Below are 18,346 nucleotides of genomic sequence, written 5' to 3' on the forward strand. Positions count from 1 at the left end.
GTGTGCGTGCGTGCATGCGTGCGTGCGTGCGTTCGTTCGTTCGTGTATGTGAGTGTGTGTGTACAGAAGATGGACTAATATTCAGAAGACTCTTGCGTCTGACAACATCCAAAACACATGTTCCTGTTTCAGCTTGAGTTTGTGTTTGTCTTGCATTGTGCCGTGCACAGTGTGGTGCGCAGTGCGTGTTGAGGAGTGGTATGAGGTGTATACTGACACATGACTGCTGGACCCTCGCTGTACATCAGTGGTTCTCAACCTTTTTAAAATAAATGCCCCCTGGACCTCGTCGCAAGGCTCCCAATGCTCCCTTGATCTCATTATAAGCCTGCCAACGCCCCCCTTAGTATCAAAAAATAAAGTATGCCCCCCAATGGCAACTAAGCACCACCCCCTTTCAACTCCCCCACCCCCCACCCACCCGATGGTAACTAAGCTCTGCCCCCTCTCAGCTGTCTCATCTCAACGCCCCCCCCAAGGCCTCTCTAACGCCCCCTGGGGGGTGGGGGCTGTAGAGGCCACGTTCAGAAACACTACTGTACATGAAAAGGCACAACTACACAAATGACGCCCAGCGAGGGAGCAACAGGCTGGCCGGCCGGCGGGCTGGCTACTATATCCTCCCCTGGGGGGGGGGGCAACAGGGCTCGTCCGGGGGGCTTTTGGCAGGAGCCAGAGAGGGATTAAGGGCTCTGGGCCATCCTGTAGGAGGAATGCCCGGAGCTTTGAAGGCAGGAACCCGGCTGCCCTTCCTCGCTCCAGTCCATGCCTGGTCTGGTAGCCCTGGCTAGGGTTGTTTGGGTGGTGCTGGGCGTTGGGGTGGTGGTGGTGGTGGTGTTGGTGGAGTAAGGGTAGGGATGGTGGTGGTGGTGGTGGTGGAGTAGTTGTAGGGGTAGTGCTAGGGGTAGGGGTGGTGGTGGTGGTGGTGGAGTAGGGGTAGTGGTGGTGGTGGAGTAGGTGTAGTGGTGGTGGTGGTGGTGGTGTGGAGTAGGGGTGGTGGTGGTGGTGGTGGAGTAGGGGTAGGGGTGGTGGTGTGGAGTAGGGGTGGTGGTGGTGGTGGTGGTGGAGTAGGGGTAGGGGTGGTGGTGGAGTGGAGTAGGGGTAGGGGTGGTGGTGGTGGAGTGGAGTAGGGGTAGGGGTGGTGGTGGTGGTGGAGTAGGTGTAGTGGTGGTGGTGGAGTAGGTGTAGGGGTGGTGGTGGTGGTGGTGGTGTGGAGTAGGTGTAGTGGTGGGGGTAGTGGTGGTGGTGGAGTAGGGGTAGGGGTGGTGGTGGTGGTGGAGATGGAGCAGACAGGGGTGAGTTGGGAGTCAGGGGACAAGCTAGCTAGCGGGTGACGACAGCAGAGCAGTGTGTGTGTGTGTGTGTGTGTGTGTGTGTTATTGGGGCGGTTGGGGTGTGTGTGTGGGGGGGGGGATGTTGTCCGGAGAGGTCACATCCATCGCCACTGAGTGTGACAGGCTCGGGAGGTGACAGCCTAGTGCAACACCATGCCCCCCTAAATATTTACACTTGTCTTAGTATTGTGACCGGTCGCAGTGACAGACAGCGGCACGCGCTGGCCCGCACCCCATCTGATCAACCTCTCGTCTCGTCTGGGGAGGCTGGCTGCCCTCGTCTCCGCACAGCACAGCACAGTCCCCAGACCCCAGACCCCAGACACAAGCGGCCATCCGGCCAAATAAGGCCCACAGGATTACCTGTGAGTGAGAAATTAGCTGTCTGCAATGGCAGAAAGTTTACACACGAACCATGAGGTGGCCAAAGAAGAATCTATGGTGACAAATGAGGGAGGAAATAGTAGATGTCCGCACACTGTAGCTCTCCACTCTGAAAAGGTATTCAGGTCTTCCTCAGGCCCTGTTGGGTCGAAACGTTGTATGACCTGAATACATTTTCAAAGTGGAGCAACAGTGTGCCGACATCTACTCTTTCCACTATCAGATACGCCTTTGTCCTGCACCTGGCCTCAGAGAGGTGGGATGTGCATACTCTTAGGGGTCTTACACACCAAGGCGGTAAAGCGTCGCGGAACGGCCGCATTTTTTACCGGCGTCGGTGAAAATACATTGAAACATATCTGTCCTTACACACCAACCGGCGGTAGTCGAGCGTCAGCGCCGCGCTGCATTTGGAAAATAGAACTCGAGCGTATTTTTTACGCCGGCGACCGGCGGTGTCTCATTCAAATGAATGGCAGAGTAGCATTAGGAGGACAGATGAGGGCGGCCATGGTGTAATGGTTAGTTACGGCATTGGACTATACGTACATGTAGATCACAGGGTTGCCGGTTCAATTCCCACCCTAACCAGTCCCTTCCCCTCTCCATGGCTGAGGTGACCTTGAGCAAGTCAGTCACCTAACCCCCCCCCACACTGCTCCAGGGACTGTAACCAATACCCTGTACTATCTGTGAGTCACTTTGGATTAAAAAAAAGGGTCAGCTAAGTGTAATGTGATGTCATGAATATGTGGTGACAAATTACACACCAAAAGCTACGTGAATAGAGAAGGGGAGCTAGGAAGGAGTCAGAGAAAACCAGGGAGTAAGAGGCAAAACAATACAAGTTTTTTTGTTGGTTAGAAAAACAACAACAAACAAATGTGGGCCAGAACAAAGGCCCGGAGGCCTGGAAGCCTGTTGAGTGGGAGGGTATCTAGTGGTGAGGTGGTGCAATACAGGAAAAACTGTGTGTGCATGTTGTGTGTGTGTGTGTGTGTGTGTGTGTGTATGGTGGCAGACGTATGCAACAGCAGTTTGTGTGTGTGTGTGTGTGTGTGAGTGTGAGTGTGTGGGTGTGTGTGCGTGTGCGTGTGTGTGCGTGTGTGTAGACGGACGGACACAACCGAAGTGTGTGTGTGTGTGTGTGTGTGTGTGAGTGTGTGTGTGTGTGTGTAGACGGACGGCCGCCACAGCTCTGTGTGTGTATGTGTGTGTGTGTGTGTGTATGTGTGTATGTGTGTGTGTGTGTGTGTGTGTGTGTGTGTGTGTGTGTGTGTGTGTGTGTGTGTGTGTGTGTGTGTGGAGGCGGGCGGTCTGCTTGGGATTCCTCGGGGCCTGGCGGGGTCGGACCACTGACCCCACTGGTGTTTGCGGAACGTAAACATGCGATGGGTCAAGCGAGCGAGCCGGGAGCGGGAGCGGGATAATTAGCGCTCGGTTGATGCTCCAGGAACCGCAGCAGCAGCTGGGTAATCATCACGAGCAGGGGTGGGGTGGGGGGCAGAGGGAGACGGGGATGAGAGGGGGGGGGCACTGGGGACGGGGACGGGGACGGGGGGGGGGGCAGGGGGCGGTGCGGGGGGGCGGGCGGGGGACGAGGATGAGAGGAGGGGGGGGGCACTGGGGACGGGGACGGGGGGACAAGGGCAGGGGGTGGTGCGGGGGGGCGGGCGGGGGACGGGGGAGGGTGCGATAACTGGGTCTGTGGTGTGTGACACGCACACCCCGTCCATTCCGCCATGGATGCTGTTGCTGCTGCTGCTGCCGCCCCCTCTGCCGCCCCCTCTGCTGCGGCCGGCCAGATCAACAACATGCCGGGCCGGGCCGGCCGACTCTCCTCTCCTCTCCTCGCTAAACTCCACCATCACACACCATCGCTCCCGTGGCCTGTGTTTCTGCGTGTCTGTGTGTGTGTCTGTGTGCACACGCCGTGTGTGTGTGTTTTTGTAGTGCCTGTACGCAGTGTGTCTGTGTGCTCTTACAGCGTGTGTGTGTTCACACAGTGTGTGTGTGTGTGTGTGTGTGTGTGTGTGTGTGTGTGTGTGTGTGTACGCGCATGTGTGTGTGTGTGTGTGTGTGTGTTAGAGGCTGTGTCTGTGTTTTTCTTTTAGTGTGCATGAGGGACACGGGGAGGCGACATAAAGGGGGGAGAGAGGCAGGCCACTGGCAGGGGACTGTTGAGCAGTGTTGCCAGATGTGTCTGATCAAATCCCGCCTAAAAGGTGCTCAAAAACCACCCGGAAGCGCTAAATTCCGCCCCAATTTCAACAAATTGCATTGATTTCTATGGGCATAAAACTGCAGAAAAATAACGCCAAATGGAAGATTTTTCCCACTTGTACCCGCAGCCTGCCATTCCAAGCAGCCCAATTGGGCGGGTAACCGCCCAATCTGGCAACACTGCTGTTGAGGCCACATTTCGCAGCCTAAATTACAGCTAGAAACCAAACCATGCAGCCCGCTCTCTTCACAGAGAAGCTCACAGATGCAGCCCGGGTGCCTCTCGTCACAGAGAAGCACCCGCGGGGAAAGTGTGCGGTTGTCAGCTGTCTGCGGTCTTGGTAGTTTGCGTATGTACTTCTGCATGTCAGGAAAAACAGACACTATAATCAACAAATACTGCAAACCTCCTCCATTCCTCCCCTCTCTCTTCGTTTTTCTCTTTGTTGGTTTGTGGGATGTGATTAATGGTATTTTTTTGTTGTTGCCCCGCTTTGCTTTCCCTTTCTAACGTCTGATCACTGCGAGCTTGAGAGAGTTGCTGTCACAGAGGGTGCGGTGTGGACACACACACACACACACACACACACACACACACACACACACACACACACACACACACACACACACACACACACACACACAAACACACACTTCCGCAGTGTTCATCATCATGGCACGGCTGGGCTGCCTATTATCTGTCCGCTAACACAACAGTCCCCGACGTAGCACAGGCCACAGTGCAGCCAGGCAGCCACAGTGCAGCCACGCAAAACAACAGCCGCAGCTAGCCAAAATATAATAAAGCAAATATGCTTTGGTGGAGCATGCTTCCTGGCACAGCTCATCGCGTTTTGTTTTGTGATTCTGCTCGAAAAATATTTAGCTCCCCCAGAGCTTGAAAAAGTATGAGTGCAGAAATGAAAGATTCATTTGTTATGTGGGACTCGACAATTTCAAGCTTTTCCTTCCTTTCGAATGAAATTAAATGAAAGTGAATGGCGAATAGTTGCATGAACTGATTGCCCACAAAATGCAATAAAAATGCGCTCTGTTTACAAAGTTCACAAATCCTTTAGGAAAGCCAGCTGAGATAGGGAGAGAGCAGAAAACTCTGATTAATCCTGTTTCCGCGAAGAAGAAGAAGCACCAAAACCTTGCTGTTGCTGGCCGAGATGAATCATAAATCCTGAGGGAACATGAGACAGGGCTGGACTGGCCATCTGGCGTTGCGGGCATTTCCTGGTGGGCCTTGCACCCTTGTGGGCCCCTCCTTTCAGATATATATATTTGAACATTTCTGAAAATAGGGGCCCACGAGGGTGCGGGGCCCACAGGTCACTCAGTTCTGCGCCGCTAATGTTAAGGGCCCCCTTTTTCCCAAAAGTGCCCTGGCCCTATTTCTCCCCCAGTCCAGCCCTGATATGAGAGTGTGGTGCTGAGTCTCCCTCATGGCAGCCGAGTATGGTGCTCGTTTGCTTCTTGTCCAGCTGCACTGTCCAGTGTGTTTAGTTGCAGTAAGCAGGGCCGCTGATGGCTTAGGCCGGGCCCAGGATAAAACCATAAGAGAGGGCCCTCCCATCAATGTAATGAGGAACTAATATTGGGCCTCCACCTCTGGGCCCGTGACAACAGACCCCTTTGTCCCCCAAATCGGCTCCCTTGGCAGCAAGTTAGCTAGTGTGTCTAGGGAATAACTAGTCAGATAGATAGGAACTCTTCAACAATGGCCTGTTCAACAACAGGACATTTTCCCCCTAATATTGCCTAATTCGACATGAAACATGAAAGTTCCCTTTCGATCGATTGCACAATGCCTCTTGCCTTGTTGAACACACAGCTGTAAAATCCTTTTGATTGAAAAATACTGCACATATTATGTCACACCTGTTGCTCAATAGAAAATCAAAAAGAGAGAAGATGATGTAATATCCATAAATTGATATACCTGTGGACATACACATAGCCTACTTGCTTTTTTATCATGTGATTCTGATGTAATCTAAGGGCATATTCACACGTATCCGGACCAAACGACCAAACAGACCAGATTTTCGTTGGTTCTGACTTTTTGAGATGGTTTGAATACAGACCACCAAACCCTTTGCAAATTATGAACAAAAATAAAAAGGAGTTTAAAAAACAAGTAAAAATCAAGGATTGGTATACTGTACCTGGGCACTTCTTCTTCTTCACAACACATTCCCTCTTCTCGTATGTGGGAGGGCATGCGTGGCCTAGTAAAGAGGGGGTCTGGATGACCTTGCGTGTCCTCGTCTCCTCTCCGCGCTTGAAGCCACAGGTCTTGCCCGGGCGAGAGCAGGGACTCCACTCACTCCATTCGTCCACCTCACAGTGCACTGGGGAACGAGAAGCAAAACGAGTTGTCGAATGGTAGAACAACGATGGAGGCAGTAGACGAAGCAGTAAACAAAATCCAGCACATGAAAGCCAGCACATGAAAGAATTGACATCGTATATTACACAAGTCAAAGGCAAAGATACATAACCAGTCAAAGATATGGTTATGAGCTGTTGAGGCTTCCAGCATTTATCTGTTCACCATAGAACTATGGTGTTATAATCGGGACAAAACCTCCACGAGCGCCACTTACTGCTCACGCGAGGTATTTTTTTCTGCGCGCGCGCGTAGACACTGTCGCGCGCGCGAGTTTGCTCTGCGCGCGCGCGCAAACGCTGCCACGCGCGCGCAAACACCGTCTCACGCGCGAGAGGTGACATGAATTTCCTCACGCGCGCGAGCAGAAATATGAATATTTAAATGATCTCCTCCCACTGGTTAGCATAACAAATGAAGCGGAAGTTTGTTTAGTCCATAATAGTCAAACACAGAGAGCTCAGATCTCAATTGTTGATAGACTATCGTTGCTACGGTGACTGCAACCGACCACCTTTGAAACACAACTGAAACGCAACTCACGGCTGCTGCTGACAAGGGCATTCACATATTTATTCGTAAAACCATTTTATTTTTTGGTGGATGAAAACATTGTGTCAATATGCTATGTCTATGTTCGCCTTATTCACCCGGAACGTTCTAAAGACGTTGAGGGGTACACTTCAGGGGTACATTCGGCAACGCACCAGCTGTCATGGCGCCTCACTGTTGTGTGCCCAAATGTTCGTCCTCAAAGAGAAAAAAAATCCTACCGTGGACAGACTTTCCACCGTTTCCCCAAAGAGCAGGCACTTCGCCGTGGATGTATAAATCACATCTAGAGGGGTCCTGGTCCATATTTCAAGGTAAGATGCAAAATTATGTTCAATCATACGCATTAGCTAGCACAAATAAGCTAGCTCGCCAAACTTGTCATGACTCATGTAGCCTAATGACGCGAATGCCTCGGTGAAATAAAAAATATGAATGTGTAATTACACAACGCTACATTTATATGATATTTCCAGATCGCTATTTCAAGATTATGCTTTTAATTGTGTGGTAAGCGATCCGATGGCCACTGATTTTGTGCTACCAGAACCAGTAGCGTAGGCCTACTTGTGCCAAAATCAAGTTGTTTTGCTAACGAACTAAAATGCATACCCTGGTATTTATGGTTACAGATCAACGCTGAGACCAAGGTTTGCTCTGAGCACTTTGAGAAGCAGTGTTTTGTAAAGACCACCCGTGTTATCACAAAGCTTATAAAGGATGCTGTGCCAACTTTCGCCTGGACTTCAGAGAGGCCAAAGAGGAGAATCATCATTCGCAGACCGAGGTTAGTTTGTTCAGTCAATATTCAACTGACATGTGTTTAGCAACCCTCTAATAATAATAATAATAAACTGAGAATAGTTCGCCATAGGAATAGCCTACATTTAAATTTAGACAAGACTGGAGAATGAATGTACAGTGCCCTCCATAATTATTGGCACCCCTGGTTGAGATGTGTTTTTTAGCTTCCAATTATTTATTTTTTTTTCTAAATAATATGGGACCTTAATGGAAAAAAAGAGAAAAATCCAACCTTCAATACAAGTGCATTTATTCAGTGGGGAAAAAATCCCACATAAAGAAATAATTATTTGACATCAAATAATGTGCGTCACAATTATTAGCACCCCTGGTGTTAATATTTTGTACAACCCCCTTTTGCCAACAAAACAGCACCTAATCTTCTCCTATAATGTTTCACAAGATGGGAAAAGACAGAAAGAGGGATCTTCAGCCATTCCTCTTTGCAGAATCTCTCTAAATCATCCAGAGACCTGGGTCCTCTCCTATGTACTCTCCTCTTCAGCTCATCCCACAGGTTCTCAATGGGGTTGAGGTCAGGGAACTGAGATGGCCATGGGAGGAGCTTGATTTTGTGTCTGGTGAACCATCTCTGTGTAGATTTGGCCATATGTTTAGGGTCATTGTCTTGCTGAAAGACCCAGTGACGACCCAGCTTCAGCTTTCGGGCAGAGGGCAACAGATTTTGATTTAAAATGTCCTGGTATTTCAAAGCATTCATGATGCCATGCACCCTAACAAGGTTCCCAGGGCCTTTGGAAGCGAAACAGCCCCACAGCATCACTGACCCACCCCCATACTTCACAGTGGGTATGAGGTGCTTTTCAGCATGCGCATCTTTCGTGGTACGCCAGACCCACTTAGAGTGTTTGTTGCCAAAAAGCTCAATCTTGGTCTCATCTGACCAAAGCACATGGTCCCAGTTGAAGCCCCAATACCGCTTGGCGAACTCCAGACGCTTGCGTTTATGATTGTGAGTGAGGAAAGGTTTTCTCTGTGCATGCCTCCCAAACAGCTTGTTGGCGTGTAGACAGCGCCTGATGGTTGATTTGGAGACTTTGTGACCCCAGGATGCTACCATTTGGTGTAATTCTGTAACAGTGAGCTTTGGAGATCTTTTGATTTCTCTTACCATCCTCCTCACTGTGCGTGGTGGCAAAATAAACTTGGGTCCTCGTCCAGGCTTGTTTACCACTGTTCTAGTTGTTTTGAACTTCTTAATTATTCCTCTCACAGTGGATATGGGCAGCTGCAGTTGAGTGGCAATCTTCTTGTAGCCTCTGCCTGACCTGTGAAGGTCGACGCACATCTACCTCACTTGTATGCTGTGTTCCTTTGTCTTTCCCATGTTAAAGAGTGGATAAGAGAAATGGCCTCGGTGTCACGTCATATTTATACCCCAGGGAAACAGGAAGTGATGAATTACTAATTAAATGTTCCTACATACTCTGGTAAACTTTGTAAACTACTGTAGAAATGACAGAAATGCTTCAATTATATTTATTTCCTGGGAATTGTTAAGGGTGCCAATAATTGTGGAACAGGTGATTTAATGAAAAATAATTATTTTTTAGTCAGGGATTTTTTAAATTTCTTACAATTCATTTGAGTTGAAGGCTACATTTTCCTACAATTTTCAGTGTGACAGTATTCTTCTGCAATAAACACTGAATTTATTTTAAGGCTTTTAACACATCTCAACCAGGGGTGCCAATAATTATGGAGGGCACTGTATGTGCTGGAGATAATTGCACCGTTCCGCGGTGTCTCCTTCAAATGAATGGCAAAGTAGCATGATAGCTTTGGCTGTGGGGAGGGTTTTGAACAGGACTGGTCGCGCACGCCGACGCTGTCAGTGTGAAAGGCAGAGAAAAACACGCCTGCTCCTCCCTCCGAGTCCAGTGACTTTTTAATAACTCACTTTTCTAAAGTTTTAACTTGGATTTCTGTCACGTTTAAACGCCACCGCTCCTGGATCTCTCTATGCTGTGCCCTGCCTAGTATTTCTGAGTCCCCTGAAATAGGCTGTCTGCATTCTCTTTTTAAACGCACTGGGCCCTTTCTTTCAAATTAGTCCGTTCGTTTCAGATCTTGTCATTTCTGCTTTAGGTGACTGCTCAAGATGTGGCTTCCTGTAGTTCAGAGATAGTTTTCAAAACTGCCTCAAGCTTATGTAGTAGTGTTAACAATAAACAGGTGTGGAACATATTGCCTATATTTGAATAGTTGTGGGAATAACTGTGGGAACATGGAGCAGCAAGAATAAGCTGTGGGACCAATGGGCTGTGGGAAACATAGAGCAGCTGACCCCCAACAGGGTCTTCATGGTTGTATGACCTGAATACATTTTCAAAGCGGAGCCACAGGATGTGGACTTCTACTCTTTTCCACTATTAGACGTGCCTTTGTCCTGCACCTGGCCTCAGCGAGGTGGGATGTGCATACTCTTACTTTTATAAAAATGTTGTATATTGACCACTAATTCTGTGCATGCTGTCATACAGAGATGATGACCCATTCCTGAAGTTGGACGCCAGAATGCAGGAAGGTGCTGTTTAAGAGCCTAGGTAGGTATTTGCTCTAAAGACATTTGTCTGCCACAATTTAGGAAACGCTGTCAAAGTGTGTGAATGGCGAAGACCAGCTTACAATGTTTTCTCTTCTCTTTTCTTTTGTTTCTGTGCTGTGTGGGCCATGTTTGACATGTAAATACAGTATATCACGAAAGTGAATACACCCCTCACAGTTTTGCAGAGTTTTGAGTATATCTTTTCATAGGAAAGCATTACAGAAATGTAACTTTGACACAATGATTAGTGACCTTTTAAACAACATATTTAACCGCTTAAATTTCTTGTTCACTCAGAAAAAAACAAAATACAGCCATTAATGTTTGAACATGTACTCACAAAAGTGAGTACACCCCAGATTAAAATCCGGTATAGAAGGGGCTATGTTGGCTCGAATCGTCTCGAAATGAAACGAAATGAAAAGGGATGACAAGGGAGGTCATCAGTGTGCGTTTCAACCTTTCTTTGCATTGAACTTTTAAATTTTGAGTCTGCATCTGCCTTAAATAGATTGGTGTGTGATTTGAATGCAATCCTATGGAGAATATCATGATCTGCTTCAGTAGTCACAGTGCATGTTGACATGCATGTTTCTTTTAGGTGTATTTCAGATTGCCAATGTTGACAGCATTCATGCATCCCCAAACCATGTCAGTCCCACTACCATGCTTGGCTTATGAGAGGATACACCATTTTTGTAAAACTCACTTGTTTACCACCACACATGCTTGACACCATCTAAAGCAAATTTGTTTATCTTGGTCTCTTCAGACCACACGACATGGTTCCAGTGATCCATATCCTTGGTCTGTTCATCTCTCTTGAGACCAAGATAAACAAATTTGCTTTAGATGGTGTCAAGCATGTGTGGTGGTAAACAAGTGAGTTTTACAAAAAGGTGTATCCTCTCATAAGCCAAGCATGGTAGTGGGACTGACATGGTTTGGGGATGCATGAATGCTTTCAACATTGCCAATCTGAAATACACCTAAAAGAAACATACATGTCAACATGCACTGTGACTACTGAAGCAGATCATGATATTCTCCATAGGATTGCATTCAAAACTCACACCAATCTATTTAAGCCAGATGCAGACTCAAAATGTAAAAGTTCAATGCAAAGAAAGGTTGAAACGCACACTGATGACCTCCCTTGTCATCCCTTTTCATTTCGAGACGATTCGAGCCAACACGGTCCCTTCTCTACCGGATTTTAATCTGGGGTGTACTCACTTTTGTGAGTACATGTTCAAACATTAATGACTGTATTTTGTTTTTTTTCTGAGTGAACAAGAAATTTAAGCGGTTAAATATGTTGTTGAAAGGTCACTAATCATTGTGTCAAAGTGAAATTTCTGTAATGCTTTCCTGTGAAAAGATATACTCAAAAATCTGCAAAACTGTGAGGGGTGTATTCACTTTCGTGATATACTGTAGACCACTAGGCTAGTTCAGTTGTTGGCGGTGGATTTATGTTGATTTATAAATACAAGTCCTTTAGTAGGCTAGTAGGCTAACTAATTAATGCGAGCATGACCTACTGTGTCATGCTAAACAAGCAGGAAGCTGGGCATTCTTGGCGACTCTGAGAACTATAATACAGGCCAAGTCGTCATTGTTATAAGATGGTAATAACATCATCAAATATTTGCCCTGTTGAATGGATGTACGTTTTTGCGTCACGTCCTGTTGATGCTAAAATTACGTGCACTGTTACATCAAGATTCATGAACTTGTCAGCAGTGCAGCCAGCCTTCTTTCTATGGCCGTAATGTAATCGTTTACAGCTCTCGAAATGAGCAGACAGCTCAGCTGCTTGGTGCATACTCTTACCAATCGGTCTATATTATTCCCTCTTGCATTATTTATTTTCAGGCGGTGGAAGAAGCACTTGCAGGTATGCTACCGACCAGGCTCCTCAACACCAATCCGAGACGGAAGATGAAACGGGATGAAGCAGTTAGATTGAGGTAAACATCTACACACCCCTGTTCAAATTCCAGGTTTTTGTTACGTAAAAAATGACAGAAAACAAACTTAAAGCTTTAAAAGGGAAGAATAGAAAATAAAACTTCTATTAACATTGTTGCATAAATATGCACACCCTTAAACTAATACCTTGTTGCAGCACCTTTGGCTTCTATCACCGAACTCAGTCTTTTGGGTAAGAGTCTATCAGCATGGCAAACATAGAAGTGACAATATTTGTACACGTATCTTTGCAAAAAGTACTCCAAATCTGACAGATTGCGAATGCATCTCATCTGCACAGTCCTCCTCAGATTGCCCAACAGATGTTCCGTGTCATACAGGACTGAACTCTCCCACTCCCAGTCCAGGTCTCTGCGGTCTTCTGAAAAGGACAATCTCATCATCCCCCGAGCCAGACTCCGTACTGTTGGTGACAGAGCTTTTTGTGTTGCTGCCCCCACGCTCTGGAACAGTCTACCTCCCAACATACGCCAGGCCCCCACACTGGCTACGTTGAAATCACATCTATTCACAGAGGCATATGGACTTTAACTTCACTGGCCCATCCCCTCCCCCTTTATGCCACTACAATGGCCCCTGTGGAACTGTTCTAAATTCCAACCTCCATGACTTAAGCCCCAGTTACAACTGAAGAACGATAATCACATAGCATGATGCTGTCACCTTCATGCTTCACTTTACGCTTGGTGTTACCTTGGCAATGAGGTGTTGTTACCTTTTGTAATTATGTCCAAAATGTTAAACCTCGGTTTCACCTGACCATAATACTCACCATAATCCCACATGCATTTGGGAGATTACAGAAGTATTTTTTGCAAAATGTACTCCACCGAGATTTAACTTTTTGGTCATAATTCGAAAGGGTATATTTGGCACAAAACATCACCCCAACAACACCATACTTTAAGTGAAGGGAGCCTTGTTGGGTGATCTGAGGAGGACTGACTGTGGGAGATTGCACTCGCAGTCTTTCTGATTTGGAGGGCTTTGCAAAGAGGGGTGAACAAATATTGCCATATTAATGTGTGCCATGCTGAGACTCTTACCCACAAAAGACTGTGCTGTAATGAAGGCCAAAGGTGCTGCAACTAAGTATTAATTTAAGGGCGTGTACATTTTTGCATTGCATTGCATTGATTAATAGTTTCGATTGAAGGAGGGAAAAGCTGTGAATTTATTTGTTTTCACAAAAACCTGACATTTGAAGAGGGGTGTGTAGACTTTTGGGAGCCACTGTACATGTAGAAATTATGTGTTCATATCTCTAACCCTCTTGGTTTAGCATGATAATGAAAAGAACTGTGAGCAAAAATGTGGCAAGCAGAAAACCAGAGTGGCTAGTGACTTGGGAAAACCCAACTGTGGCCGGAGAGCAAAACATTAATGTCAAACCCTTGTCTGTACCCAGACATGGGTTCCTACCAGGTGTACGGATACCCAAACACAACCACATCGTATGCAAAGCGCAAGTCTGAATTAAATTTTCTACACACATGTACCTAAAAAGTGTACCACAGTCACCGTGTAGTTTGAATACTTTTACTTGAAGGAGAGGATTGTGCACACAGGTGCAGTACGAAGGTCAACTGTAGTTTTCAGAGTGAGGAGTCTGCACACTTAGAATCGTTTTTGTTGCGTTTTATTTTTTCATGGCAGGATAACGTACCTCAACAGTCTTCTTCAGATTCTCTACAAACACAGTCTGAGTGGTGATTAGAACATGCCTGGCATCCAAGGGTGTGGCCAGTTTGTTAACCCTTAACACTCTACACTTTACAATTATAATTATTTTACACTGTCTGGACAAGATGTAGAATACTACTGAGCGACAGTGATATGTCATGTTCTTAATACTGTTATATCCTGTCATTACAGACAAGGCGGCCGGAAACTTTGATGACCTCAATGACACTGGCTAGGTGAAGGACATCAACAAAATGGCATCAGGTCACCAGACATCAGCTCATAATCCACAACATCATCAACCATTTTGCGCCAAAAATGAAGCCGTTCACATACCATGGCATCCTAAGCAGGTAATTTCATACCTCTCAGTAACCTCAGAATGTATTAACAGAATAAACAAAATTATCACTTCCCATAATTTCTACCACATGTTTCAATAGGCAGCACTACACTACTATGCAACAGTGAGAGAGAGCGGGCAAGGACAAGTAAAGCGGACCTACACTACAGCAAGACTTTGACACTTCTCCACGTTCGAGGCAGCCATCACCCCCACCGTTGAGCAGCGGCTATGTGTAACCCCCAAAAGAGGAGATGATCCGACGATGTGTGCGTGTGTGTGTGTGATGTATGATATTGTAACACTTCAGTCCTTCTTTTATACTATACAGTGTATACATATACATTTGTGGGTTTGTTTAAAAACCATTGCTGAGGTTAAGAAATGCATTATGACAAATACATCTGATTCAGGTGTACTGTCTTTTATTTGCCACAAATAAATCACATCCTGGAAACCTGTACGATGTGTGGATTTAAAGATCTGCCAGATCTTTGTGACGGCACAGGATTGCAGTGGAACCCAAACATAGCCTACGAATCCCATCTCACCAACTGCCGATATGCAGTATGCCTGATTTTTCCTGTACAGCAAAGAAATGTAGAGATTGTGCCTTCATCAAGAATAGGTCATTTGGATTCACAACAATTATTCAATTTACTTTGTGCGTGTGGTGTTGCTACTGTTATTATTATGTTACTAGTGACCCCTTTAGTTGAGTTCCATAGTCTACATGAAATCTCTGCACTTGTGTTACCACTATTGGGATTGGCAGCTCCCTTAATGAAAATGAGAAAAACTTGCCTGGATGAAATGTTATGAACTGTATGCGTTGTGCTGCTTGCTGAAGTAACATGACACCCACATCACCTTCCAGAAATAAAGTGTATACAGGCTACCTAACCAGAGTCCTAGAGACCTATTGCTGCTGTGTGATGAAATCCAGGCAAAGGCCCAAAAGCTTTGGCAATTGCTGCAACATGTAAAAAAGGTAGACAGATTAGGCCCCTGCAGATATGGCATGTGTACCGGTAGATGGATTCACTAAATTCTTTAACCACTTAAATGGCTTGGGTCAGACAAGCTGGGCTGCACACTGACCTCTTCCATGTTGCCCATGTGGTTTCGTTGGCTGTGTGTGACAACCTCCGTACAAGGGCCGCCGATCAGCAACTGAAGGCAGATTTTTTTTTTTTTAATGTCTGCACCTTTTTTATTAAATGTATTGCATTGCACTGGTATCACATTGCATTAAATGTACTTGCCAAGTGACACAGAGAGCAGGTAAATACAGTGTATTGATCTGTACCATTTATGTCACTTCTTAAAGATTCAATTATTCAACTCTATATTCAAAGAGGCCGGTATTGCTCTACCATTTTCCACGAACCAGTCAACTTCCTGGGAGTAATTGCAGTACTTTGAGAAAGTGATCTTTCTAGCCTAATCATTCATTGTGCTTGTGTCAGTATTGTAGTGTCATTGTTTATTTACAGTGTGTCGACGCCATCTACTGGATACTCAGCGCACGGTTCATTTTCTAGCCACTTCATCATTTCATTCCAAAGCACAGAGTGAGCTCTTTGATGCAATGTAGGCTAAATTCACCTAGAGCTCTAGTTGTGTATATCCAATGACTTATGTAGACCTCCTTGTGTATACCCGTTGTGGATCGCTGAATACATAGCCTACAAAATCCATAATCACCAGCTATGGAGAACACGACAGTGGCAAAATGAATGATTGTTCCAACCGATTTCAATAAAGGTTCTCTGATCTGACCGCTTGAATTGACTATCCGGCTCCCTATTTTATTGCAATGCTTACCAGCAAAAGTATCAAACACACTTGAATCCTTATAGCCTACATTACAAATATCTGACTGGACCATCGTAGGAAACAGGTTTGTACCGGTATGTCTCTCAGTCATGCAGTACACGGAGCTGGATTTCAGTGAAACATTGCACTTACAACATGTTAACTTAAGGTCTCTGTAAACGTGCATTTTGGTCTTCTTTGCAAAACAACTTTGTCATCATGCCAAATGCCTAGCCTGCTAACTTTAAGCTCTTAAAACGCACTCGTCGTGAGCAAAATGAAGCTTGACAGGACACGAACCATAGCATATTTGATGAAATGTCTACTCACTTTATTCCTCATCTGCTGTCTGCGAATCTCAACAAGTTCGCCCATGAAATAAACAATTAAAAACAATGTTTTCATAAAAATGGTAAGCAATAGAGGTATATGCAACCTTCAGTCATTCCACTCGTCAGTAAACGCCAGCTGCAGTTACCGTAGCAACGATATCAACAATTGCTCTTCAGATCTGTGTCTGATTATTTCAGACTAAACAAACTTCCGCCTCGTTGGTTATGCTAATCAGTGGGAGGAGATTATTTAAATATTCATATTTCTGCTCGCGCGCGTGAGGAAATTCATGTCACCTCTCGCGCGTGAGATGGTGTTTGCGCGCGCGTGGCAGCGTTTGCGCGCGCGCGCAGAGCAAAATCGCGCGCGCGAGAGTGTCTACACGCGCGCGCAGAATAAAATACCTCGCGTGGGCAGTAAGTGGCGCTCGTGGACCTTTTGTCCACATAATGACGCCATATAGAACCTTTATTTATTCAAATTTAAATTTAAATTTATTGAAGCATAATGTAGGGATGTTAACACATTGAATACCGGCGGTGCTCACGGAATTATGTCGTAGAATACCAGCGTTCTATGCCCTTTTTTACGTTTTTTTGTAGACTCACAGCTTATTATGTGATAGGGCCACTGAAATATGTTATGACTCGTTTGAAAGTGGAGACGCTGCCCTCTTAGTAGGTGAAAACTGTGTGTCTCTACGAGCTTTTATTGCCGAGTAAACCCACGCTAAACCGAAGTGGGTATCCATGGAATTCAGCTACAATCGGAGATATTGAGGTTTTTGTGAAGGGTGCGCTTCTTCAGAATGTGACGAGTTTGAAAGGGGATGAGTTGGTTTTAATCACAATTTGGTGCAAGGTTAGCTCTGACACACATCTTCCTGCACGTCAAGACACGCCTCCTGCTCTAAACCACTACGACACCTGCAATCAATGCCCTTCGAAATCCACGTTTTTCACACAGACTGACCACAAGCTCTTTGCACACATGCAGAAGGTCGGACATTTGCTAAAATAGTTCCCGATGACTCCCGAAATAATAGCCCAACATTGACAACAAATCCCAATGATATGATGCTTAGATGTAGCCCATCCGATCCATATGTAGCCATCTATGCTAGCTTCTGGCTTTTCACATACAGGAAGACAGTTCAACATAGGGGTGAATAATCAAATAAACTTATCTGGTTGGCGATCAAACTTCTAAATCGGAGCGCATTACTCCAATTACAATTCGGGTGCCATTTTGATCCAAGGAGCTGGTAAAGGTCTAGGTAGCAAGCCCAGAAAGTTCAAGATACTCCTGGCACGATATACAATGGTCTCTGTGTTTACCTATTGCGTGAAGTCAGACACAATACACGCTACCGATCGTGGGCTACTAGGGAAACAACAACGTAGCACGATTCACGAATACGGCAGCACACCTCCTGCTCTGTCACACTACGACACCAGCAATCGATGCCCTTTGAAATCCCCGTTTTTCACGTGGACTGAACACAAACTCTTTGCACACATGCAGAGGGTGAGACATTTGCTAAAATAGCTCCCGATGACTCCCGAAATAATAGCCCAACATTGACAACAAATCCAAATGATATGATGCTTAGATGTAACCTAGCCCATCCGATCCGAATCATATGCGGTGGCAGATGGACACTCCCAACTGAGATCGCTCCCGGACGTGTAGTCCCAGGTGTTTCTATCACTCCTGGACGTGTAGTCCCACCCGGATCGATAGTCTGGCTAGTGGGAGCGAGACGACAGGGGAGCGTCCTGCGTTGGGAGCGACAATCAGGGAATCATGATATGTAGCCATGCTAGCTTCTGGCTTCTCACATACAGGAAGACACAGAAACTTATCTTTTTGGCGATCAAACGTCCAAATCGGAGCGCATTACTGCAATC

At 46.2% G+C, this 18,346-nt stretch overlaps 1 protein-coding gene and 2 long non-coding RNA genes across 5 annotated transcripts in view; 1 reads left to right on the forward strand and 2 right to left on the reverse strand.

Annotated features, from left to right (window-relative positions):
* The window catches only part of rspo3 (R-spondin 3), a 42,923-nt gene that overhangs the window by 5,305 nt on the left and 19,272 nt on the right, over positions 1–18,346 (reverse strand). For both annotated transcript variants that reach the window (XM_063198705.1, XM_063198704.1), the window contains one exon: positions 6,116–6,301. In XM_063198705.1, the coding sequence (XP_063054775.1) occupies positions 6,116–6,301 (186 nt within the window). The remainder of the gene's footprint in view (positions 1–6,115; positions 6,302–18,346) is intronic.
* Positions 6,790–14,484, forward strand: LOC134448992 (uncharacterized). Of its 2 annotated transcripts, XR_010034885.1 has the most exons (6): positions 6,790–7,205; positions 7,524–7,678; positions 10,200–10,262; positions 12,143–12,237; positions 14,135–14,295; positions 14,386–14,484. It is a non-coding gene; the product is annotated as an uncharacterized LOC134448992 (long non-coding RNA). The 2 variants fall into 2 exon arrangements; XR_010034886.1 differs by lacking the exon at positions 6,790–7,205 and having other exon boundaries at positions 7,379–7,678; positions 13,916–14,295.
* On the reverse strand, positions 15,163–16,861 carry LOC134448993 (uncharacterized). Its single transcript, XR_010034887.1, has 3 exons — positions 16,434–16,861; positions 15,387–15,458; positions 15,163–15,258 (listed from the first exon to the last, which is right to left on the reverse strand). It is a non-coding gene; the product is annotated as an uncharacterized LOC134448993 (long non-coding RNA).

The sequence above is a fragment of the Engraulis encrasicolus genome, chromosome 5 (assembly GCF_034702125.1).
Source record: "Engraulis encrasicolus isolate BLACKSEA-1 chromosome 5, IST_EnEncr_1.0, whole genome shotgun sequence".
Lineage (NCBI taxonomy): Eukaryota > Metazoa > Chordata > Actinopteri > Clupeiformes > Engraulidae > Engraulis > Engraulis encrasicolus.